The sequence below is a fragment of the Ornithodoros turicata genome, chromosome 9 (assembly GCF_037126465.1).
Source record: "Ornithodoros turicata isolate Travis chromosome 9, ASM3712646v1, whole genome shotgun sequence".
Taxonomy (NCBI): Eukaryota; Metazoa; Arthropoda; class Arachnida; order Ixodida; family Argasidae; genus Ornithodoros; species Ornithodoros turicata.
Window position 1 is genome coordinate 19,604,531 of NC_088209.1, and position 26,878 is coordinate 19,631,408.

At 45.5% G+C, this 26,878-nt stretch overlaps 1 protein-coding gene and 1 long non-coding RNA gene across 3 annotated transcripts in view; one reads left to right on the top strand and one right to left on the bottom strand.

Annotated features, from left to right (window-relative positions):
• The window catches only part of LOC135367788 (uncharacterized), a 66,353-nt gene extending 47,021 nt beyond the window's left edge, over positions 1-19,332 (top strand). Inside the window, exons 2-3 of the long non-coding RNA XR_010414516.1 lie at positions 8,172-8,243; positions 19,262-19,332. This is a non-coding gene — a long non-coding RNA (uncharacterized LOC135367788). The remainder of the gene's footprint in view (positions 1-8,171; positions 8,244-19,261) is intronic.
• LOC135367786 (LIM homeobox transcription factor 1-beta-like) overlaps positions 1-23,971 on the bottom strand; it is a 76,291-nt gene extending 52,320 nt beyond the window's left edge. Inside the window, exons 1-2 of one of the 2 annotated variants that reach the window (XM_064600910.1) lie at positions 23,853-23,971; positions 5,429-5,563 (exon numbers count right to left, since the gene is read on the bottom strand). In XM_064600910.1, coding sequence (XP_064456980.1) covers positions 5,429-5,525 — 97 coding nt within the window. In that variant the 5' untranslated portion in view covers positions 5,526-5,563; positions 23,853-23,971. Of the gene's footprint in view, positions 1-5,428; positions 5,564-10,637; positions 10,744-23,852 lie in introns of those variants that run through there. The other variant, XM_064600909.1, reaches the window with a different exon arrangement.
• Between the last annotated feature and the right edge of the window lie 2,907 nt (positions 23,972-26,878).

The window sequence follows — 26,878 nt, forward strand, 5'->3', positions numbered from 1 at the left end:
ATAAGTATGTAATTTGTAAGCATTTACATTCGGGGATACGATGAAGTGATTTGTGGGAGACTGCGACTTCGTCGTTATGGGGCAGTCGTCCTCTTGTAGAACGGAAACGAAGGAAAACCGTGGCATACTATTTATGAATCACGAAAAGGAAGAAACTGCGCAGATCTATTTTCGAATCTTATCCTATCCGGAGCATATGCCTCATGATCTGTTCTTCTGCTGGGTATACCGTCCTGACGACGAGCATTGTATTGAAAGGGTCGGGAAATGATGTGTTACGGGAAATATATGTCAAGGAAAAATTCATACTCTAGATCTCCATGTTGAGGCGAACAACCTTGAGGAACTTTGTTGATATAGGAAATCGAGGAATTGTCGAAACTGAGTGAAGTATGGTCAACGTAAGTGATAAAAAGATAAAAACATTGAAACTACTGTGTTTATTATCGTACGAGCCTTCATGTAGGGGACTGCTGTTTTCAGAGTTTACGTGCTTGAAGGGTTGCTTCTAGAGTTGCTCCATTTTTTTTTTTCGCGTTTCTTTCTTCTTCCTTTTTGTTTGCTTCCTCTCGTCTTATAATTTACATGACCACACTGTATGTTATACATACATATATAGATGTCACCTGCTCATTACTTTTGTACTTGATGAAATGCAGTCCACTGCATGAAAGCTTGCACGATAATATAAACACAGTAATCTCAATGTGGACATACAGTGGACGACTTTTGTTTAAGCTCGGCTTGGTCCCGTCCCCCAACTGCGGTCTGGGTGATGCAGTTGAGGCCGTGGATCATATACTCCAAGATTGCCCGAGGTACAGTGCACACCGTTATACCCTTGCGTCGTTGCTGACCCGCCTGAATAACCGGCCATACTCCACCGAAAAGGTTCCTATTTGGGTGCTCGCCCGCAAATCAGCTCACACCTGCCATGCGCGCCCTTGTGCAATTTCTCGTCCCGGCGGGCCTCTTTGACACATTGTGACGCTCTTTGTTTTTTGTGCATTGAGATTTCGCACGTAGACTCTCCTACACTGTTGCTTTTGGTGCCAAGTTTTGTGGTGATGTTTTCATCCATTCCGTTTCCATTCCGTTTCAAAGTGTACAAATTTGTGTAGTTTCCTTTCCTTTCTGAATAACGCGTCCTGGAGTAGCCAGTGGCTCGAGAATACCATCTCCATTTTTTCTTTTACAAATCAACCAATCTAAATGTTTTTATCAACAACAACTTTATTTTATGAAGGTGATTGGGGAGTGTAATCGCCAGAAAACTGCAAAAACTGTATAGAACACTGAAAACATGATATAGAAAACTATAACCTATACTAACAGTGTACGTGGTCAGACAGAAGATTATTATGAGAGATGAGTAGGTGTGTTCATGCTGTTTAAAGGGGTAAGTAACAGATAAAATGGCATACTTTTTATTAAACGATGTCAGTATAAGGACAGGCACCAGTACTAGAATTCGAATCTACACCGTCCGATTTCCTGTCAAAGCGCTACCAGTTACACCGTGCCAGCTAGCTTCTCATGAACACACATACAACACTGACCTTAATAGACGATTTTGAAAAGATGGGCGCGGCACCAAGCGCGCGGCGCAAAGCAGCATGGGAACTTTGAGGGACACTGCTCTGTCGTCTGCTTCGGTTATGGTTTAGCCCGGCTGACGCTTCTGCTACGCACACCGCAAATGTTTTTGTTCTTCTTCTACCTCCGCCTCTGGTCGTCTCGTAATGCTCGAAGGCGCTATAAGTTCCCATGAGCCCTTGCGTGCCACAGGTGGCGCTAGCTTGTGATGTGGGCAAGCTTACGCTTGTCCCATCCAACAGTTGGCAATAGGGACCGTGCAGTAACGTTTCGGAGCGGAGAAAGAAGGCGCCTAAGGCCTAAGTCTCGTGCCTGTCCTTCTATAGTGGCGGTTACATGAATGCGACAGGAGCGTATGGTATAGAGTTATCACACCTCCTCGCACCTATATATATCCCGGCCTGCGGATTGGTTGATGTGGCCCTATCAGAGAGGATTTGTTGCGATAACTCGATACGACATGCTTCTGTCGCATTCATGTAAACGCAACTTGTGTTTCAATGCCTCATGTGCGTTGCGATACTTTTTTACGATGCGTTTTTGAGATACGGTTAATTCAATAAGAGATGGAAGTGGTAAGGAGAAATATAGAATACAGGAAATTTGAGCGGAAAGCGAAGGAAATCTATCTGAATGCATGTTTTTGGTATACCTTGTCAGTCATTAATGCTCGATACATGAACCTATACACTCTAAAACCAGAACTTGACCGCGTAGCATGCTGCACGCCAACCACTGCCATGAACGATTGGGTTATCGCTCTGATTCGTAGAGAGCTGGGGCGTACAGCTCTTTCTGGCCCTTTCCCCACCACCACCACCACCACCACCACCACCACCACCATCTGTCAATTATCATCTATCCAAATTGACTCAAAAAGGCCTACTGCCCCCCTTTCTTCGAATTATCTTCTGTTTTAAAGTTTACCAGCAGAATGGTGCTGTTGTCGATGATGATTTGTAACAATTGCGGGGAGTATACGCCTTTTAGATATACAAAGACGCCAATATAGAGAGCGGATTTTTAGGCACTAACAGGCCAACCAACGTTCAGGATAATATCGTTTTATCTTCCGATTGGAAGGAAAGTTAAACAGGTGTCTGACCCCTTTCTCAGATTATCGGGTGACAGAGCGATATCACCCGGGATGCTGATTCGCATACAGCGTGCTATGCCGTCAAGAGCGTCCTCCTGTTAGTAAAAAAAGAAAAAGAAAAAAATCGGTTCTCTAGTGATAACGCACATAACTGCATAGAAGTCACAAAAAAGGCAAACACTTCCCTTTTTCGACGAATCACACTCTTAAAAATGAACTTCACGGCATAGCACGCTCCTAGCCAACCATCATCTCGAATGATATCGTTATCTGCCCTGATTTGTTGAAAACGGGAGGCGTACGCCTTTTCTGTGACACTTATGCTGTTCATAATTGTCACAGAAAAGGCGTACGCCTCCAGTTTTCAACAAATCAGGGCAGATAACGATATCATTCGAGATGATGGTTGGCTAGGAGCGTGCTATGCGGTGAAGTTCATTTTTAAGAGTGCAGGGTAGAGAACGACCGTCATTCGGGATGGTGGCTGGCCGGATCCTGTTATGCAGTGAAGTTCCATTTTAACAATTTCGCGTTGAAATTACACTCTTAGAAATTAACTTCACCGCATAGCACGCTTCTAGACAACCATCACCTCGAATGATATCGTTATTTACCTCGATTCGTTGAAAATGGGAAGTGTACGCCTTTTTGTTGACACTTACGCTGTTGTCACAAAAAAGGCGTACGCCTCCCGTGTTCAACAAATCAGGGCAGATAACGATATCATTCAAGATTATGGTTGGCTAGGAGCGTGCTATGCGGTGAAGTTCATTTCTAAGAGTGTACGTGCAAGAAATGATTCTCTCATTCTCTTCCGATTATCCTCGCTCACATTCATAAAAAAACACACATGAATGAGAGAGCAGTCGCACATTTCGTCGCGCAGCACCAATTTTGAACCGCTCGTCATACACGCCAGTTTAGTCGTGTCATAGCGGCACAAAACATTTCATTCTCCCCCTTATATCCGAGTGATGGCGTAACAGTCGTCCCATGAAATGACGCTCCAACCGTACATGTATGCAAATGCGAAATCGAAAGAGCGGCACAGGGAGCCGAACCAGTTGGCGGCAGCTGATCGCTGCCGCCGACGCATGGGAGGGTTACTCCGGCGGGGGCTTGCGTATTAAAAGACGCTTTGAGTGGGATGCATGAGCTTGGGCCGCCGCCATCTTGCGCTCCCCTAACGCCCAAAATATGGAGCTCGTCCACTTATTGACCGCCTTCTCTCCTCCTCCCAGATACAATCAATGTTCTGCCCTTCCTTTGTCGTTATAGGGGAGTCGTCATTTATCTTGGCGGAAAATATGTCTCCCTGAGTGCTGTTCCGTTCTACGTCTACGATGAGAATGTCGTTTAAAACGCTAGAGAGAACTGTAAATAATTTAAGTGCATTTTGTAATTATTCTATTTTTGTCACATAACGCGCCGAGGGCCAACCGTTGCACAGTATGTAGATGGGCAGAAATCCAGCGAACCGGTAGAATGTAGGAAGGGAGTTGCCTCAGGACAGAAGCCGCCGATATTTCGAACAGAGACTGTTCTTCTTCTGGGCACCGTCCTCATTATTGGCATGGTATTTAAAGGGTTAGGTGTGACGTGTTTAAAGGTTCATGCGAATTGTGGGTCAACAGCCCGGAGGGAAGAAAGGTTCCGTACGGGTTTTTTACGGCCGGAGTGAATGGCTGCTTTGTTAGAGTGTGGAGGGGATTATGTAAACGTAGTGATCTAGGCTACAGACCGGTTACAGAAAAATGGAAGGTTCACAAACACGTGGACGAAACGGGACAGCAGGCAAGAATTGGCAAGCATAGCGAAAGATAAGGAGGTTAGTGGTTACGTGGGGAAAATTCCAGAACCAGCAAAGGTTTTGCACAGTATGGTACCTTTATTGCCACCTCTGCAGATAGCGACGGGCGTACGTCTTTTTGTGATAATTAACATAAATGCTTAAGTGTCACAAGGTTGTGGTGGTGGTGGTGGTGGTGGTGGTGGTGATGGTGCCGTAGTCTGCCACGCTTATGCGATTCAACGCCACGACTATAAGTGCCACAAAAGAGCGCGTGTCCCTCGCTTTCAACAAATCAAGTGAGAGAAATATATTATACGTGACATTCTCGGGTAAACATTGTGGGGCAACGACCCTAAAAACGTCGACAAAGACGAGGAGGCCGGGTCGCGACAACAGAGAGAACAAAAACAGACTGCGTACGGACTTTCGGCACCAGAAAGCCGAAGAAGCAGAACCTGTAGATCCTGTTGGACTACTTGGTGCCACAACCTCCGGTGTCACGAAGACTTCCGATCCTCACGCGACTATAAGGACGCTCGGCACCAGCCGCCATCCACGATTATATCTTTCGCTTTCCTGATTTGTTGAAAACGGGAGGCGCACGCCTTTTTGTGGCAGTTTGAATTGCCACAAAAAGGCGTATAAGGCCCTCTCTCTCCTCAAATCAGAAGCAATAACTGTATCAATCGGCACAGTGGTTGGTGCCGAGCGTGTTTGCTGCGTAACCGGATATCGTTTTGGCACCAAACCGGAAGCGGTGAAAACGGCATGTATTCGATATGACGGTGTGGCTGGATGGTTGGAAGAGTGTAGTTTATCTGGAGATTTACTCACTTTTAATTTTCCTTAATGATGATGTGAAACATGACGGAAAGAAACTGACACTTTGAAGTGCCACCTTTCTTCTAAAGTTAAGGAAAAAGAAGTAAAATGCGGATGCATACCATTGACTGTAGTGGTGCCCCTGAAGCCGGGTGGCGCATTGCGAGCTGCGTTGGCTTTGGCGTCGTCTGCATCCATAGTCCAGCGCAGGTTCGGCATGCGAACGCTCTTTCTCTTGCGGGAACCCAGCGCGAAGCCTGTTGTGATACACCAGAGCATTGTCAAACACGAACTGCAGGAGAAGAACACACACACACATATAAATGGGATGGGATGGGAGAAGAAAGGTACCATCATGTAGCCTTACAACTGAACTTCACCACATAACACGCTGGAGGCGAACCGCTGCACAGAATCATACCGTTATCAGGCATGATTTGTAGAAAGCACAGGGCGGTACACCCTTTGCGACAATTATCGTTGCAACAGAAGTGTCACATAAGGCGTACGCCTCCAGTTTTCAACAAATCTGGGGACATGACTATGTTATTGTGGACGGTGATTGGCTACGAGTGTGTAGCCAATTTCCCACACAGGGAAAAACTTTTTTTTTTAGAGTGTATTTGAGGTATAGATAGCTCAGAGCGAATGTGGTTGTCTCTGAAGTGCTATTCACATTGCTGCTATTCATTATTATTATCGCTATTGCTATTCATACTCTAAAATTAGTATTTCTCGCGAGGACTTAATTGTGGTGGATTTAAAGTCGCTCAAAGTATTGTTAACAACAACAACCAGAAATGTATGCAGTATAGTGAGCTAGAATGCATGCATAGTGAAGATGAGGCAGGAACGATATAACAGTGGACCGCAGCGGGTGACCCATGGAAGTCTTGCACACCAATGAACTATACTTTACTCATTTTATGATCATTTTCCGGCTGTTTATGGTGTCATCACATCGTCACTTAACACCACAAACCCCCGGTGGTCTGTACTAGTAACCACCCTTTTGTGGTACGAGCAAACTGAACTAACATCAGAAATAGAAATAGCCAGTAGTTCTCCCTATAGCTTTTAACTCGAATCCAGGTTATACGACACTGTTAACGATGAGTGGGAAAGTCGAGAAATATTGTAATTTACAACGACACACACACACATATAAATGGGATGATGATGTGGTGGGTAATTCACCGCCGTTATGGAGGTACACTGCCCCATTGTTCTTGTGGAAGGGATGAGAAAGGGATGATGATGGAAGAGTGTCCTATTAGAGTTCGTCTATTAATCCAGTGCTGGAGAGGAACTCGGCAACAACTCGTAGGCCTTCCATCTGGTGTGAGGGGTCCGACCATGGCCCGAGAATTTTGGCTAAACTGAACTGGCTTTGATCGACGCGTTGCAGAACAGTTTCCACGAATGGCGCGGCCGTACTGTCCGCAGACCAGGAGGACGTGATGGACGTCACCGCACACACACCATACGTGGAACAGGGGAACTTACAACGAACGTGTTTCACTGTGTCGAGTTCACGTATTGATCGCGCAGTTTATTGTAAGACTATTTTAGTGTTCACTCTTAAACACGAGGGGGGGGGGGGGGGGGTGCCGAAATGGCTCGCCGTTGCTGGCCACGCACGAGTGAGCATCGTCACGACTATAGCAAAAAAAAAAAAAAAAAGGAGAGGGGGAAGATGAGAGTTGAAGGGTAAGGTATAGGCTGGTAGGACGGTACTGATGAGACGAAAGTGCACTGTGTGTGAAAGGTGCTCTAGTGGGGGGGGGGGGGGGGGGGGGGTTTGCACGAGGCCCGTTTCTTGGAGGAAACTCACGAGGAGGCGGGGGGGGGGCGGTAAAGGCAGGATCGGCTCGCCGTTGTTGGCAACACAGAAGTGGGCGTCGTCACGGCTATAGCAAAAAAGAAAAAGAAAGAAAAGAAAGAACTCACGAGGAACTTCACCACATAGCACGCTCCTGGCCAACCATCATCCCGTACATCGTTCTCTCCCCTGATTTATTCAAAACAGGAGGCATACGCCCTTTTGTGACACTTGTGTAGAAATGTTGATTGTCACAAAAAGACGTACGGCAAGCGCTTTCCACAAATCAAGAGTGATAGAAGTATATCACTCTGTACAGTGGTTGGCCTTCTGCGTCCTATGTGGTGAAGCGCTGTTCTAAGAGTGCTCTTTCAGCACACTCTGGAACCATTTACACTTCTGGACATCTGGATTCAATCCCCGTTTGAACATCATTTTGTCGTACCACTGTCGTTCTCAATTCTAAAATGTGTGCCTGACCTTCAGCGTCAATATCAACATTTAAAGTTTTCATTCTACGCGGGTTTCACAGAAGCTCCGACAATTCCCAACGTCCTTGCGAAACCTAAGATTTCCAGCTTCGGACCAGACAAACTCCATGGTACAACCATACGGAACATACATCCCGAATTTTTTCCATATCAATTTTTTTCTTTTTCAAATCAATCAATCTATTTTAAATCCCGCGAAATATTCTCTAAACGTCCCAAGCGAAGAAGGAAGTCACTGAAAAGGCTAGCCAGCTGCAGGACTATTGCATGCAGCAAATACATGTCGCGACGATGACACCGAGTTTGACGTACAATACCCATTGTACCGTATCACAGCAACATCCTAAGAACACAAAATTTTTGTGGGAGCGCGTGTCTTTATTTCTTGCATAACATGACTTAACTCATGCGGCTGCCAACAATTTTACCAAGATATCTGCGTAAATTTAATGCCGCACCTTGATTGCCAGTAAAGGGGGTTCTTCACTTTGTCTTCCACCATCGTGTCGTTCAATGTGTACATGCTTCATAGCTGTCATAATTTACTTTCAGGACTCTCCAAGAAGCGGCGCATTGGGAGCAGCTCCGCTTCTACGCTGTTTGATAAACAAGGATGGAACACAGGTAGATGACTGTAGTTGTCTAGATACACGGTGAAATGTAGTCAATTTCTCGGTACCGTACATTTACTTGTAATTATGCGATAAACCGTTTGCGTCTTCGCAGAGGTTCTCGTGCCTAAAGTATCGTCGCAGTACAGTCACGCGACGCGCAACCCTACATCCGAGAAGGGTTAACTGACCGAAGGGCTACACACAATCCCTGATTGCCGGTCACGTATATAAATCAATCTATAAATCAATCAATATAAATCAATCTCTTACGTCACTGCTTGGGCAGTGGTGATGTCGTCTCACAACTGGATTTTTTTTTTGTTTTCTATACTTGACTGCGTGGTGCCATGTAAACACATGCGCATTTACGAAACATCTATTTTGGCAGTTTGTGATGGACGATGCAGTATGTACCGTGTCTCTTACTTGTGTGTCCTCTTATTTTCGAAAAGCGTGAGGATGGACTCACATCCAGTCCTTTTGTGGTACTATAACTTTTACGCAGGAGTCATACTGGTATACGTGGTACAATGGTACTGGTACATACCTCGCAGTATGTGAAGCTGATGCATGACAGGCGTTTAGGCTGTGTATGGAAGGCACATTCTTTTGCTTTGACAGTGCTAAACTCGTTCGTGCTAAAAACGCCGTGGAACCAGAAAGAAGCAAAAAGGACGGATATTGTATTTGCTGTTGCGCATAGTATAATTTAGTGACCCGACACGATTTGCTGTGATACCATAGTACGGGGGATATATCATTAGATATATATAAAAAAAAGGGAATATATCTAAAAACATAAAAAATATAAAAATATAAATAAAATATAAAAAAGGGGATATATTTATAATATATAAAAGAAAGAGTAGGAAAGGTCAGCCAAACGGTATGTCGGCTTACTATTCCGCAAAAAAACAAAAAGAAAATGAAGAAAGAAAGAAAAAAACGAACGAAAATTAAATAAAAGTAAAATAAAAAGAAAAGAAAAGAATTGGGGAATAGTAGCGGTGTGTTATTGTGTGTGGCATTTGAAAATAAATTATGTTGCACGGGAGCAATTATGTGAGTTTTGTTTTCTAACCACGAACGTCTGCTATAGTCATGAACCTGCTCAGAAATTTCTGCTGTATGTATCATCTGACCGACCGGATCAGAGCGTGATTAATCGAAGAAAATAGTTTAGATACGTCGAATACGAAGTAGGTTTTCTTTTAAATAATCAATCAATCAATCATCACGAAGTAGCGTGCGTGGTCTGGTACACCAGGCCGCGTCGTAAAATATAACGAATGAACGCAGCTCCAAAGACGGCTTCCGTGGCTTCATGCCATGCAAATACATCAGATTGCCCCTAAAGACCCACTGTTAGTACATTGTCGGACTCATTCTCGAGTAGGATTTGAGTAGTGTGCAGTGGCTAGGAATGTCATACCATGCCAGAGCAAGCACTACCACCATTGCCACATCTAGCATTGTTAGAGCTATAGCTGTCCCAGAACGAAAACCCATCAATAGGTGCTCCCAGGATTTTTTCCAAGGGGGGGTTGAGGAGGGAAGTGCTTCTATAGGGGGGAGCAAGCGTGCATTTTGTTGCTTTCATGTTTTTCTCATGTTTAGTATGTCCACACTTTGCACTGCGAAATACTCATAGATCTCTGTGCAAAACTTCATCTCTTATCAACAGAAATATCTTCTCTTATGTTTGTCTCTTATCTTGTTGTATCTCTTATGTTTGTCAATGATGATATTTCGTGACTTTAAGTCGCGAGACAGCTACGATAAGCAGCGACCAGCTCCCGTGCCATACTGGTTAGGAGGATCGCTTTCCACGCCGAGACTGGGAGGTGACACGGGTTCGAATCCTGTCACCGGCTGTGCTGTCTCAGGTTTTCCCTGGGTTTTCCTAAGACTTTCCAGACGAATGTCGGCACACTTCCCCCTAAAGTCGGCCCAGGACGCACACAAACCACCCTGTCCCCCACTCCTTCCTACTGTCCTCTCTCAATCTGTCCACGTTTGTACGGCGCTCATAGCCACAGTTGCTTCGCGGCGCTAACACGCAATTAAAAAAAATTAAGATAATGAGCGACTCCATTCGATGAATGCCGTTCCGTGAACTAGTTCTGCCCATCACATGGCCCTGAGGGTAATCATCTGCCTTCACTTCAGTGCATAGCGGCCGCTGAGATAGCCAGAAATAGCCTCAATCGAAGCCAGAAAACTGCGCTACCGTTTACGCTTTTACCGCTTACAGATTATGCAGATGAGGTTTCGAAACTCTCATGTTGCAGAAGTACAGGCATCTACATTGGAATTTAAAGCATAGATTGGCACACTTATACAGCTTGTCAACATCGCTAGATGGAAGTCTCGTAACTCACGTATTACAATGGAATCCACGTACCCGACTCATCAATTGTAACGCTCGAATGACACATTATCCGGTTAGATGAAGTTTCTTCCACGCACCATTATTTTCAAAGAACAATGTAAAAGAAAAACTATGTGCACGGCATGTTATGTGAATATCCATTCAATGAAAAGCACATTTGTAAGCTAGTTCGCTCAAGCGAGCGCTTTTGAAAGCAGGGGAACGAAAGGTAATAAATTTTACTATCCCATTCGCAGTGGCGTTGACGTTTATCGCTTGCCAACGTGTTTGCCTTCTTCTGTTGCATCTCATGCTTTCCTGCTGTGCCTTAGCGTTTGCACCTGCTTAACGGAAAGAACGCGTTAAGTATTGAGTTATACGTGAAGGTGCCTTTCGGCACCGCAAACGCGCATTTGTAAGACACAAAGACTGCTACGAAGGTAATGGATTCAGGAATGCCGCAGGTACTGGAAAAAGCGTAAAGTTTCCTGTGTTTTTTCTTTTTTTGCTCATATACTGGGGGCCTCTCACACACTGATGCGTAAGAGGGATGCATGCATGGCTTGTTTAGACGCGAACGAAAGACACACTCCAGTTCAAAGCCACAATCAAGTTTCTCAATCAATTACCATTTACAAAATATTCATTTGCCGGTGGCAAACAAATAAGTACACAATCATAGTGCACAAACAGCTGATTTATTCGTTTTGAATCGTGACGTTATGGCAGATATCCGCCTTAAACATGCTGACGAAGTTATGACGGTTAACTTAAAAAAACCTGCATAGTTTGTTCGTTTGTTTGTTTGATAGGGGAAAAAAAACCTACCTACATAGTTCTTTTTGCCAACCTGGTATAGTTATACGCGTATGCGGAACAAAATTCGGTAAGAAAGATAAAGCAAACACCCATGAAAATAAATTGGTTCGCTTGTTCGTGCTAATTCTTCTCTGCATGCTTCGGTTGGCGAAGTATTCTTGAGTATGCGGAACTTACCGGAACCGCAAGACAAACCTGACTGCCGTTCGATGATGTAGGACCCGCGCTTTGGGCGTGCTTGAATTGGTCACGCATAGTCTAGGGCTGTGATGGCTGAAGGAAATGATACTCCGATTGCACTGTGCAGGGACTCCGACCTCGGGCTCTTCCTTATCACTGATCTCTGATTCGTATACACTGATCTCTTGTTCGCTCTGCTTCCGACTTCTTCATTTTGGCGTGCAAGGCATAACTGTATTCCGAGGTATCTAAGGAAACGCTAAGTCATCTCCTTCCTGCCTTCTTTTTTTTTTCTTTCTTTGTTCTAATAAATATATCCCCCCCACCCAACCAAGTCATCATCTTTTTTTATAGTCATCTCTGTCTTTAATGTATCTCATCCTTCTTTCACCGTTTGTTATAGTTTATCCCTTATTTCTTTTTATTTATTTTATTCTTCTTTCATTAAGTTTTTTCTTTGCGGAATAGTAAGCCGACGTCACATTTGACTGACCTTGCCTCCATTTTTTCTTTGTTCTAATATATATATTCCTCCCCCCCTCCCCCTAAGGGCCCGGCTTACTATCATCACACTCCCATTTGACCAGCACAGCAACATATACGCATGCCCGCTAAGAGGGCTGAAGAGAGACAGCCTGCGAATTACCTCAAGGACATACGTGCTGAAGTAACTTTTTAATTCACTCAGTACTTTCACACATCAAGGGTCATGAAATAGGTGGTCGCACCAGCGCGATCTACGTTTCCATTTTGTTCTTCCTACTTCTAACCTAATCTGATCTAGAATCTAATTGCTTGGTTGCTTTCCCTGCGTGTAGCATAGGCCAGTGCAGTGAAAGCACGCTCCAAAAGAGATGTAACGGTGGGGGGGATATGTTTATTAAGAAAAAAGAAAGGAAAGATGTAACGGATGAACAGACGGACATATGCTTTTGCTGCCTTCCCTTCTATATTTGTAGGCATTAAAGCTGTTTGATAAACTCCACCACTGCTGAATTAGATAGGTTACAGATCCACGTCGTGGAGTATCAGCGTAGATCTGCAACAGTCGTTCAATTTCATTTATTTATATTTTTTGTTTCTCACCGTGAAAGACGGCGGAAGTAAAGGGTTCCGTGAGGTACTGAAACCAAGGAGAAGTATTTGGAAGGAATTGCACGGATTGATCCAAGTTTGAGTTCATTTACCCACAATTTTAGCCTACAATTTATCCCGGCATGTTATCTCGTTTTGCATTGCTCGTGTGCAAGACAACGTCTATACATGTAGCGGAGAGGCAATGCTTATGTGAAAATTTGCCCTATATTAGCCCCACTTCATCGTCAGAATATATCTGTTGTTGTCGTTGCTCTATTAGCTCCAAGACATGAAGGTATCTGCTATGCCTTCACGATAGTGAAGTCTGTGTAGGTGCCGTCACAGAGTGATGCGATGCAGAGGTCTGTCATACGACACAATGCAAAATTACTCGCGTTAGTTCTGTGCGAAGTCGCGGACAGCAGTACTATTCCGCCGCCTACTTTGACTAGCTTACGTCAGTCTCTGCTGGTGAAGTAGTGTAGGTACATTACAGCTTCATGGTGTGTCGTGTAGATATCGTTTCACGCGTATTAGTCTGGTGTGTAAGTATTGCGTTCTTATTTTTTTTTAAATTCCCTGTTAGTGCCGCGAAGCAACTGTGGCTGTGAGCGGCGCACAGACGTGGACAAATGGAAAGAGGACAGCAGGAAGGAGTGGAGGACAGAGGGGTTAGTATGCGTCCTGGGCCGACTACAAGGGAAGGGAAGGGAAGTCTGCCGGAAAACCCCAGACAGCACTGCCGGTGCGGGGATTCGAACTCGCGTCATCTCCCAGTCTCAGCGTACCACACGTCAATAGACGATTTCCAGAAAATCCCAGTGCTCCTTGCGTACGCGTTGCACCCTGGGAGATGACTGGGAGTTTCGTTTTCGCTGACCTTGACTCCTCGTGAAAAATCGGCCCAGAACAGAAGGAACAGAAGGAGCAGAAATAGCCTGGAGACTTTCTCCTCCTTTGTTATCAGCAAGTTCCCACAGTTCATAGCGGCGCTAAGCTCTCTGGGATTTCCTGAAGTCGCCTATTTGAAAAAAAGCTACGTGAGTCTCAAAGCAAAAAAAAAAAAAAAAAAAGGGGGGAATCCCGTTTACCGACATTCGATTAGCATTTCAAGTTCATATTTATTAAGAATTGGTCGGTAGTTGCCACATACGCCAAGCCTCTAAACAGTTACAGCGGCACAAAGGTTCTGCTTAAGTACCAGCCAGGGCAGCGCGGGAATCTCAGACACGCTGGGATGCTTTTATTCGTGGCACAGGTCTACCGAATCTAACAATCCTCCTTCATTGCCACATATTTTTTCTTCTTTCGAGCACGTTGATTCGACCCGGGAAGGCTTATCATCACATTCGCAAAGCAGCACATTCCCCAGGGCGTCAGTCGTGACGTTGCCCACATATATGTGAGGCCGACAACGGCGAGCCCTTTCACCATCACCATCATCACCACCACCACCAAAGCAGCACGTTTAAGCGCAAATATACACAGAGTTGAAGAACTAAACATAGTGCCAAATGAAATAGTATATTTTTAGCGAACAGCAGCAAGTTAAAAAGAGCAATAATAAGGAAACAGTCAATGAAAAAATGGCTAGGAAGCAAGCGAGCTGGTGAAGATGATGTACGATGTAAAACCCCGAGACTAGGGAACACGAAGGGACAGACACAATCACGAAGTCTCAAGAGAGACTTCGTGACTTTGAGACTTTGTGTTTGTGTCTGTCCCTTCGTGTTCCCTAGTCTCGGGTTTTACATCATGCTAGGAATCCGTGTCCAGCCAATACTATACCGCATGCCCGTCCGCTAGATTGTAGCGTAACGCTAGCGTCTGCCCTGGGGCACAGGCTGGCTAGGCGTGGCGAGACGTGGCCACGTCACAAGCAGGTCTTCAGGGTATACTTTTGCGCAAAGTGTGAAAGGCGGCTAGGATTTCTCCGGGCCAGTCGAATGTTTTAATTTTTACTGAGACGATGAAACAGACCTTTTTGGCTCTTCGGACCCAGAAATTCTTACATGACCGCACTTGCCTGGCAACCACACGTCGTTGTCACCCCATAGTCCTGCTATTGTTCTGATATCTCTTTTCCCACTTCATTTTGTTGTATTGTATTTACTGCTCTTTTATCTATTCATCTTCTTTTAATGGCAGTACTGTTATTGTTGTACACCTTGCATGGGACAAGATGTCCCCCCCCCTGTAACGGTCTGTAAAGACCAACAGTATTTGAAAATAAATAAATAAATAAATAAATAGTCCGCTCCATGCACGAAAGAAATAGCTCGAGTAGGCCATGCATCGTGCTGTCATTCAGCGCCGACCCGAAATTGCTAAGCACAAGCCCTTATCAGACATGTATCCATGGACATCGTAGCATCCTGTGGTCTCCTTTGAGATGCCACGCCTACCTTGCACGAGCCCTGCGTCCTCTTGTGTTGTACGGCAGCATGGTCCTGCCATCGTCTAGAGCTACGGCGGAGAGGACAGTTCTACACGGACGGTTCTACTAAGCGTACATGATTAACTTGAGCTTCTGTGATACCAGAAGAGCATGTCCACCTGGTGACTCGGCTCTCTCATCCAACGACTTCATGTGCAACGGAGCTCTGTGGTATATCTTGCTAGCGCTACAGCACATAGCATCAACGACTCGAAATATAGTTTCCAAGGGCTCCAGGGCAAGTCTCCTGGCACTTTATTCTGTTCTATATCTCCGCAGTCTAACCACCATCATTCAAGATGTCATATATGTGTTGACACCGCAGTTTCAAGAGGGCATGGCATCCTCCTGCAGTGGATAGTAGTGGTTGAGACTGGTGGGAATGAAGTTGTAAGTGGAACCGCACTTACTGACCATACCACCGCGTGGTACATGTATTTCACGAGGTTCAAGACCGAGGGAACCGTCTGCAAAGTGCCTGACTATGTACTATGTACGCAATTGCATGCGGATTGGTGGTCAGTGGTCAGACCGAGGCTGCTATGCAGGATCGACACTGCCTTATGTTTTTACATCTCATCCTCGTACATCGCGAAAAAAATCAATCTTTCATACCTTGGACTGAACTTCTTTGGTCGCGGCGTCCTTTACAAGGTGCCAATGGTGAATTCATCGAACCGCCACACAACGGAAGAAGCAGAGAGAAAGAGAGAGAAATACATGATGACGATGATCTGGGGATGACTTCCGCTCATTGAGCAGAATGCTACCCCATTGCTATTGGGGGAAAATGAGAGGATGGTGATGAGGATGATGCTGACGACGCTGACAGGGTTTTAGAGAGAGTCGATCAGGCCGGTAGTTTGCAGGAATTTGATGAAGGGTCGTAAGACGGACATCTGCGTTCGTGTGTCCCATGGTCCCAAAATGAGTCTGAGGTCAAGGGGTCGGCTGTCAATCCGCGCAAGGTCGTTTGCCAACAAGTGACGCTCCCTCCTATAAGTGGCACATGCGATGATCACATGGTCCGCGGTCGCTGGCACACCACAGAAGAAGCAGAAAACATTGAGCACACCTTTCTTTGCTGCTCTCGATATAGTTAACATCGATGCGATCTTGGTATTGCTAGGGGTGGCTAACACTTTCGCGCATCAGACTCGAGGACACTATAATGGGGTACTGGCAGGTCGAGCAGAGGCGGCTAGTGTGTTCCGGGACCTCGTAAAATATATTACCGACATTGCGGCTTCGTGCACATCACAACAATTATGTTATTGACATACATGTACACTCTTATTAAGATGATATCGAACAGAAAGTTCCCCCTGGCTGTAGAAGCCTGTATCTCCTAATTGTCTTTCGCCCGACATAACATCAAACCATGCGAAACCCGAATAATGCGTCTGAATGGAATGAGTGGGCTTCGTCGTCGGCCTGCCCATCTTGAGAGAAATATGGTCGAATCATCATTTACGTTCTCAGCACATTCCTTCTTCCTTTTTTTTTTTCTTTCTTCTTGCTATTCCTGTCCGAGTGAACTCAGAGTGGAGCTTCAGCTCCACTGAGTCGGCGTTGCTGAATCGGTGAGAACGCACGCGCTTGAGATTCCTAATTAAATAAACGAGACTGCAATTAACGAGTGGTCCCAGAGTTCCGGGGACACTGAGTTCCGCTTGGAATCCCTCTGCTGACTTGGCTCTCCCTTCCTTCATAATTTTGTCCGACGAATGTCCTCCTTTCTCAATAAGTTTTTCTGGAAGGTGGATCCGACTGCTGCATTGGCCACAATGTTCGCATTGCTGCACAAGTGTGTGATGGATGACCCGAGCATATGCTAAGCGGCACAATATCCCGGTCCAATATTGGCTGTCTATCGGCAATACTGGTCGAATACTGGACGAATGGTGGTGGTGGTGATGGAACTGCTTGCCGTAGTCGGCCACGGTCAGGAGGGCAGCGTCACGACAGGACGAATATTGGACCAGTAGTGCCAGTATACAACCAATGTTGGGCAAAGACCTTGTGCTGCTTGGGTAGCACTTTTTACGTGTTTAATCACACCTAAGGCATTTGGGCGGAAGATGAAAGGGTAGCTGAGAGAGAGGAGGAGAGGAAAGGGAATTTACGCGAGACTTTCCTTGGACGTCTGAAATGAGGGAGTCTTTGAACAAGCGTGACAGCGATGCGATATGAACCTACACAGTCTTAAACCAGATCTTCAAATCATAACACGGCGCAGCCACACCACTGCACAGAATGACACCGCGATTTCTCCTGACTTGTGGGCGTACGCCCTTTTGTGACAATGAACGTAACTGTATCAGCGTCACAAGGAGGCGCAGGCCTCACGTTTCCTACAAATAAGAGAGATGATAATGTCATCGTGGATTTATGGTTGGTTGGGAGCGTACGCTCTCATCCGCTTCACCTGCTCTCCTACATGTGATTCTCAGATTTACACAGAAAGAACATGCAAGAACAAGGCAGGTGACATCTGGGGAACGCGATGGAAATTAGCCAAGCTGAGGCATTAGCCAAGAACAGACAAACATGAACACCCCATCAACGAGATGCGTAAGCAGCTAAGCTGCCCAGCATTTGACTGAGCGGTCTTGAATTCAAAAGTCAAGACCGAATCAGACGCTTGAAAGACGTCTATCTTGAACGGAGTTTATCGAGTTATTATAATTATTATTAATACGTATTATATTATTATATATTATTATATATATATATAGTATTATATTATATATACGTATTATATTATTATTATTCGCTTTTTGAGAGTGAGACACACAAAATTCGAGGAACATCAGGCAGATGATATTGGGAAGAGCGGGATATTAGCTGGCTCCTTGAAAACGTTACGTGTGCACACCTACAACATGCATTCCATAACACGCTATATTTTTATTCCTAACGGCTTCAATGTTTGGATTTAGTTTGATCGTGCTAGCATCGGCAGCACAGGTGCAACTAGTAGAGGGCATAGGCATCGACATCCGGAAAATACGAAACGCGAGCACGAAAGCGTAATTTTGAAAAGCAAATAAACTGACTGCGTCTGCTGCCATCCTGCCAAAGGCATTAAAGGGGCACAAAAGTGCAAAAATTTGTGCTTGGCGGAATGAAAGATACCGATACCTAGGCAGATACGAAAAAGGAATGGGATTCACGGGAAAGAAACCGCCAATGCACTTCACTAGGTATGCGTCTCAAAGAGCTACACTGAAAGCTACACTTGCTCGACTAGGCAGCAGGAAGGTGTTGGGACTTTGGGCACCGAACACGAGGGATGCTGCCTTGGAGGCACCTGTGAAATTTGTTCAGAGCTGTGGGATGGACTGGAAACAACCTTTTAGGATTATCTGTGTATGATCTTGGGATAATTGTGAATAGTGGACTTCTGAATAGCGAACATGTTCATAGTGAATAGCGAACTTGCGAGTACAGCATATGAAAAGTATTTTTTCTTGGGGGGGGGGGGGGGTGAGAATATGTTTGGGGTATAGCAGAACAAGTCGGGAGACGCAGTCAATTTCTCCTCTTTTTTCCCCCTTACAAACAAACAAACAACCCGCCAATTTGTGTGCTCCCTCTGCTCTACCTCTAATTGGCCTGTCATTGATTTCCACAAACGATCTCCCGTGATGATTGGGAATCTGGCCTCGCTCAAAGGCTATGAGTACTGATCGGACTTCTCGGCTACTCTGCAGTGACTGCCCTAAATCTTAATTTTCGGCCGTCATCATTCCTTCATCTGTTATCACACCATCTCATCTCATCCTTGCTACAGTCGTGACGCAGCCCACATACGTGAGGCCAACAACGGCAAGCCGGTTGGCCGATTGGGCGAATCGTTTGAGGAGACCAATGACAGGCTGCTCCGCAATTGAGAAGGAGGGCAGAGGAAAAACGGAAATTGCAGTTTTATTGGCTCATAAATCACGAACGACTCAACGGAAGAATCCCGTTCCTTTTGTATTCCGCGAGGAGAAATTTGAAAAAAAAAGTGCGGTAGCTCTATAGAGCTGATCCTGATGTTGCGATCCCGATCTTCGGGCGCCCGCACTGGTTACGATATCATTGTAACTTCTTTCCCCCTCTCTTCATTTTACCGTTTCTTTCGCTCTCTCCACAACAGTTACGGATGGACCTACACGGCTGCCAGCACTGGTGGGCCCTAAAGCTGTCGCTAAGGACAAAACTAAGAAGAAAGGGCGCGAAGCACGTGCATCGCACAAAACTGCAAAGCGACTGTTGAATATGCCGTTGGCACAGATAGGCTTCGGTGAAGATAGGCAAGTATCAGTGCAAGTATCATATATTATTACAGTGAAGCTTATTACAGTGATGCTGATTGGCTTACGCAATCTTATTCGTCTGTGTGGACGTTACCTAGCAACCGTATCAAAATACGTCCTTTGAGCCGCGGGGGCGTCCGAATAACAACGACCCACCGTCGTCTCACCCAAGCGATTCTTGGAACGGCGTGAGATGTTTGAGTTTGCTTTGCGGACGGGACTTTCGATCCCTTGGCCCTTATTGGCTGACGGAATCCACGCGGTTCGAGCCTGCTCTCGCGCTATAGGCCTAAGGTGACCGACGACCGTTGCCTTGGAGACGGCGGCGGAGGCGACCGGCGTTCGAAGCGTCTCCATGGCGACCAAGAGGCGCGCCGCCTTCACGGACTGCTTCGTGGGTCCCAGGAAACGGCAATCACTTCGAGCAAGTTGGACACGAAGCGCTTTTAAAATGCCCTTCGTAAATGGTTCTTGGAGAAGAATGGTTATTTCTGCTACCGGAGTCTGTGACCCACATGCGAGATAATTGTGGAAGGTGCGTATCAGGAGATAAGTTCAGTGAAAAGCACTCTATTCGTATGAGTACAGATTTTATGGTAAAAAAAAAAAAAAATAGTAAGGTGACCTTTTCCGTTGGAGTGGTCCTCAAGATTCTAGGCATATAATTTACTTTGGTGACTTTTCATTTATTTTAATACGTGAATTTAAATTTACAAATTAATTAATAGCGTCTATTTCATTAATTTAACACCACACTAAGTCGTAACTCCAAAACGTTCCATGATATTTCTTAGTTGTCAACCGTATAAACAAAAATTCTACGTCAGAATATGACACTCGGGGGAAAAGGGACCAGCAGTGGGTTTCGAACCAGCACCCTCGATTTGTGGTGAGAGATCATCACATCATGCTTGCTCCACGGTTGCGTTTGTCGCGTGAAAAAATAACATGGAGATTTAGGTGCTCGAAAAGAAGGCCTGCTACTTCGATTCAATTGGAGATGAAATAAGTATATAAAGTGATAACAAATAATGAAGAAAGGAGCGAAAAAAAGAAAACGGCAGGCACGGCCTCGTGTCTCGTATGTCACATGGGTAGTCACAGTTAGTCACAGCTAGTCACAGTATCATCCCTTCAACAAACCAAGCTGCGCTATGGAACACAAAGGGGGGGGGGGGGACGAAGTCGGCCCAGGACGCATACTAACCCCCTTGTGCCCAACTCTTTCCTGCTGTCCTCTCTCCATATGTCCACGTCTGTACGCCGCTTATAGCCACAGTTGCTTCGCGGCGCTAACACAGAATTACAAACAACTAACTTTGAGTATTCACGAAACGAAGAGAGACGGAAATACAAAGGATCATGCGCCAGCGACCTATATTTCAATTAGGCACACTGCGAAGTTAATGACGTCCGGAAGTGAAACATTGGGTAGGTTCAACATGAACATTATTTACGGTGTTCCTCACTCTATAGTCTACTACTTCTACTCAATTCTAGCAAGTATTGTATCGCTTTTCAGCAAAAGGAAGTTTATTTGAGACCACACACCTTATTTTGACACAAATTCAATGGTTTCCATTCACTCTAAAATTGCTGCAGCGCCAGTTGTTTGTACATCGCTACGGTTAAAATCAGTAATTTCTATGCTCGATACAATATAATGATCCAAGACTGCGTGACGTTCCATATCATGACAGTGTCTTAATGAATGAAAGCATCACCGCCACCTGTCAAGGCATTCTGTACTCGGAGAAACTATAGCGCAAAGGTTTGTGCCATTAATAGGCTTCGAGACAGAGGGCAGGAATACACTCTTAAAAATGAACTTCACCGCATAGCAAGCTCCTAGCCAACCATCGTCGCGAATGATATCGTTATCTGCCCTAATTTGTTGGAAATGGGAGGCGTACGCCTTTTTTGTGACACTTATGCTGTTCATAATTGTCACAAAAAAGGCGTACGCCTCCCGTTTTCAACAAATCAGGGCAGATAACGATATCATTCGAGATGATGGTTGGCTAGGAGCGTGCTATGCGGTGAAGTTCATTTTTAAGAGTGTAGGAGATGCCATCGAGACACTTACACCAAAAGGCGCATAGTATAGAAACGGGATCCAATAAATGAATCTCTGAGCTCAGTTCATATGTACTATACACTCATGCGCGGATCGGAGGAGGGGGGGGGGGGTCCGGATGTCCTGACACCCCTCTATTTCTGTCGTTACATAGAGCTTCAAATATCTTAGGTTGTGTAGTAGAGTGCTGACCAATGCAGGACTCCCCCCACCCCGAAAAAAAGAAAAAGTCCTGGGTCCGCCCCTAATTACACCGTACAGTCACTTTTCGTGAGCTTTGTTTTGCACTTGTATCCGGAATCATTTCTGATTATGAATTTGCCCCGCGCCTAATAAATGCCCTTAGCATGTATGTGCAGGATGCATTGAATAGATGCCTAATAAATGCATTGAATTGATAGGTATAGGCTCTCAGATACAGCTACGGTATAATTTTTTTTTTAATTTTAACATCCTTTCTCTAATTATCCGTGGCAGCCAGAATGTAACAAAAAAAAATGTTGTTTTTCAGTTTTAGTAGCACCAGAAGTATCTCTACACTCTGTCTATCACTAGAAGAAGTTCAAGAAGTGGTGTTCACGTCTGAAGTCTACTAGAAGTGCTGTTCAATGTGCTTTGAAAAGTCATTGTGGACACATTAAATTTTGCCAGAAATGTAGCAGGGCAGTTTACATTTACATTCGCCAACTCGGTGGAAGTATTCTAAGAACAGAATTCGGGTCAGTATGTCGAAAAGAGGCTGCTCTATCCCTAGGCAGAGTCCTCATCGCTGTGTAACGCGTGACTTTCTGACCCTTTCAACAGAATTCCCCTGCTGAGGGCAGTGCCCACTAGAAGGCTGCAAGTAAGTGTAGACTGTTGTTGTAAAGTATCTTCGAAGTATCAGCTTCGTACCCGAAGTTTGCCTCCTAACAGAGGAGTTCACCGTTTTTCAAGCCCCCGTGTAATACAGTGCCACGTAACCTGTATATTTGTCAGTTAAAGAGACAGCCTCAGGTTGAGAACCGCGGATATTTCGAAAAAAGACTGTGCTTCTTGTGGGTATCTTCTGTGCTGACTTTTCTGCTTCGTAATCCAGAAGAACAGTGCCGGATTTTCTTCCTTGCGATGCCTATTTTTCTGTGTGCTTTGTACATGACTAGATGACTGGGCATAGCAGTGGCATTGGATTCGCTCTCGACGATGACGTCCGCTTTTTTAATTAAGTCCACCAACCAAGGTTCTGAAGCCTGAAAAAAACTCCGATGGAATGCAGGCGGCGAGAAATGCCTCTAGAGCGTGCTTTGCCTGCTTAACAGCACTGCATGCGGGAAAAGCCAACTTTAAGTCATGAGAGTTTCCTTCAATTTCAACCCGCGTTGTTTGGAGTGTTGTGTATTGACAGTGTTGCATTGTGAGGCACTGATACGTGGTGTGATTTCGAAAATTTGACTGAATGGAAGGGGTGACTACGCGGTAATCTGGTGAACGCGGAAGATATTTGTACGTCGTCTGGGTTTTCTGCACTGGGTCTTGGTGCTTTTGTTTCGAAGTAGCATGCCATTGGCCATCAATTACTTATTTCCATCATATTAGTGATAACGTATGTGAAATATGGTGAAGCTGTAGAAAAATTTTATTCTTATAGTCTTTGGACATTATTTAACACAATTTTGGACACACGTCGAACAAATTTATATGAAGAGAAGTCGATACTCTTCTGTGCAACCTGGAGTTTTCCTTCGTTCTGCCAAGCAAATCTGATGATCTCCTTTATACAATCCGCATCATCGAGCCAATCACTCCGCTTCCAGTGTTGACGTCGAATTGAAGCAGTTTACCATGGTTGCCACACAGCTGCTCAACGCATTCCAATTTGTAGTTTCGTCAACTTTACTGTCAGGAGTGTCAGACTGTAACTCGAGCTAGCGGTGAGATCCATCTTTGTAATCATTGAAGTTGCAATCTCGGGCTGTTCTCTCATAAATATACACAGGGGGTGTCTTTTTCCAGTTTACATAAACTGTGGTGAATTGTGATCTCATGCAGCTGAACCGTATATTGGCTATGAATGTTACTTCGTGCGTTTTCTGGATCTCCTAATGCGTATTGTGCGATATAGAAAGAAGTTATACATTGGGTGGACAAAGCACACCCCAATTTTATACTCCGATCCGTGATGTACGAATCCGTATTCACAAATCTCGTAAAAATCCACCTGCCTTTGTGAAAATAACCCATACTGTTAACAATATGATCCCTCGACTTTCGACAGCCATAACAGTAGGCTGCACGAGCGACAAATTCGTTTTAACATTCACTTTTCAGAGGAAGTGTTTCGCACGACAACCTTTATCGTTAACGGGACTGCTCACCTTAAACCGGCGCTCCCAAATCTGGTGGCCTATAATCCGCAAGTTGTCGCCGATGGGATACGGGTCTTCTGTCAGGTCCTGGTATCACTTTGCCCTACCCACAATGCCACCATCCAGGAGCTTCAACATCATGAGAGAAGGACACCATCATCGTTCTCTGGTCTCGAGCCGGAGTCATCCCACCGGCTGGAAAACGCCCTCCCCCATTTCCGACCCCTCCTTTCCCCTACATGGATGCTACACAAGCCATGCGCATCCGGGTGCCGCCTCCACCCCCTCGCGCTCCCGCACGCGCACCATTCTTATTGGCTGTCGCGGTGCGCAGAAGTGTCCAATCAGAAGTGCAGCACGCGGCGGCATGCGGGCCGTGAAAAGCGCGTGCAACTTCCCGTTTCATTTTCCCGTTTTTCGTCTGCATAAGGTTGAGAGATACGCACCTGTTGGCTGCCGTTGATGCGGTGCAAGTTTGGGAAAACGTGATGCGGAATGCTCCCGTTCGCTCCTTCGCATAGTGTCATGGGATGTTTGAGAGGGCAAACGCGATTATATTTCATCACCTACATTGTACAGGACCTGATCACTAACGCTATACAGTTCCAACAACCGTTGAGAGGTCTACAGCACCTATCTTGGTAGCTGATTAAACGTTCATAATTATAATAGTGGTAACAGCAGCACCTTTGGAAACTTTTTCTTCGTTTTGTTTCGTTTTTTTTAATCAGTCGGTTTAATTGCACGTTGTTGGTCCTATGTCCACTTCAGGTGACGGATGTGATATAATTTTCTAGCAGCTACATGTGCATGTCTAGTAGCCATCTTCCATACTTGAAACCCTGGGACTGGAGAAAACTAGGAGAGCACGACAAAATCTCGAAACGCAACTTGTATTTTACAAAGTCACGAATATAGAATCACGGTGCGGGGGAAGGGGAAGGGAAGGCTTTCACTTGAGCCTACTTATGACGTTTCCAGAACGATATAGTCAAGTCTTACACATAACATGACAGTTGATGCCGACAGAGATTGTCGCCCTCGGAAGCTTACGTCGCATGGAACATGTCACATACATGAGCTTTTCTAGTATGAAAGTGTACTCGCGTGAACAACTTACAGTTGCAAAGTTTACTTATTGCACAGTGCAAAATCCTTTTTCGGGCAACGGCATGGAGGAATACGACAATCTACGTTTAGAAACGCAATTGTGAAAGCGCACGGCGTACTGAAATACAAACAATGCAGCAGAAACTACAATCGGCGACAGACTCAGGTGCAACAAATACCTCCTTCTCAGCGTGTTATCTTTCCGCAGATGTGAGCAGTAATAGTAACCGTATGAAAAACACATATGTGACTAGATGCTCTTAGGTAAGCCTACTCTTTTCTCTGATGTTGACAAGCAAAGGTCATTTCCTACTTGCAGACTTTATTTTGTCATGGACTTTTCCCTCAAGAATAAGTTGCGCAATGCAGTATTCGTCATAGCGCAAGTCAAGTGAAATATCAGCGCAACCAACCCAGGGGAAACAGATTAGAGCCCTATTAGAACCCTGAGAAGAGAATGATACTGAAGCAAGTGCAAGACCCATATATACCACGGACAATTTTATTTCAACTTCATTTTCACTTCGAGGTGTTATCAACCATGAGAATTCAAGAATCCCAGTGTCAGTGCTTTTAATAACAACGAACTAATACCTTTTCCTTTGGATGCCGGCATGGAACCTTCAATACATTCATCATATACATTCATCAGGATACTTCATCAGTTCGTTGTACGAGCATCTTCCTTCCCATACTTTGCATCTTCGTATTGTCCTCATCCGACGGAGCCTGTGCTCTGTCTGCGATAGATGTCTGCATGGGACCCACACGCAACAGCAATCGCCCAAGTTGAGGACTACAAAATGCTTTGCTCAAGCTTCCGATAATCAAGCTCAATGCGATGCAGTGCCGTCGGTAGTTCGCAAATAACCCACTAGATGGAGCGGGCACCTCGCAACCAAAGTAGAATTCCATCTCTCTAACCGAAATAAAAAGCACAACGAGGATCCCCTACCGTGTCCTAGGAGGGGTAATCTCATCATCCGGATAGTTAGCTACCAACACAACTTAAGCGTATAGGGCGCGAAACACATCTCGCTTATCCTCTCCCCGATCACCCACGGAGAGGGAATGCAACAGCTTGTAACCTCTGCACGGTTAATCGCGGATTTATAAAGATACGTCGGCATATGCAGTTGAGGCCCAGTCAGAGCAGAAAGCGCCAGCGCCTCCCCATCACGGCTCAGCGGGCCTTGACACCGCCGGCTTCGTCACTGCTTGCGGCTCCCTCTGTGTTGTAGCTCGGGAACTATTGTGCGTGCTTTGTGGAGAAAAATACCCCGCAAGCGGCAGCACTGTTTGGGGCTCGCACACGTGCGTCTGTTTGCAGTATCCGCTTCCCGATCTGCTGTTAAGTCTATGGGAAACTGTAGTTAGGAGTTCGAATGAAGCTGTGGGCTCGCCTGCGGCCACGTTTTGATTACAGTTGAACATTCGTCCGTGTGTATCGGAGGGGGTCGTGTGGACGGGTGAAGCAGCGCTCAGGGACGGTGTGTTACTGGCATTATTCGTAGTCGCTTGGGACGTCGTGGGAATGTGGTGGTCACACGAAGTCCTAGAGGATGTTCATTTAGTCCTAGAAAGGGATTCGGTATTTTAGATTCGTGCTAGCATCGAACTGGAGTGGTGACGTTGTCGCAAAGTCAAACGGGTAACCTGCTCCGCGTAGCAAAACTGACGACAGTGGCCTCAGCAGCTTAGTTTTAGTACTACATACGCGAGGAAATAGCGGGTTACACATTCCGAAAGCGTCGAACGTGGCCTTGCGTTTAGCGCGTGCGCAGTGAGAACACGCTTTTTCTTTGCGTGCGCAAACCTTTCGCTCACGTTACAACCAAAAATGATTTCTAGTACATCGTACGCTCTCGCCTTTGTGTACGTAAGGGATAGCGTTGATGGTTCTGCGCACGCCCATAACAGACTGC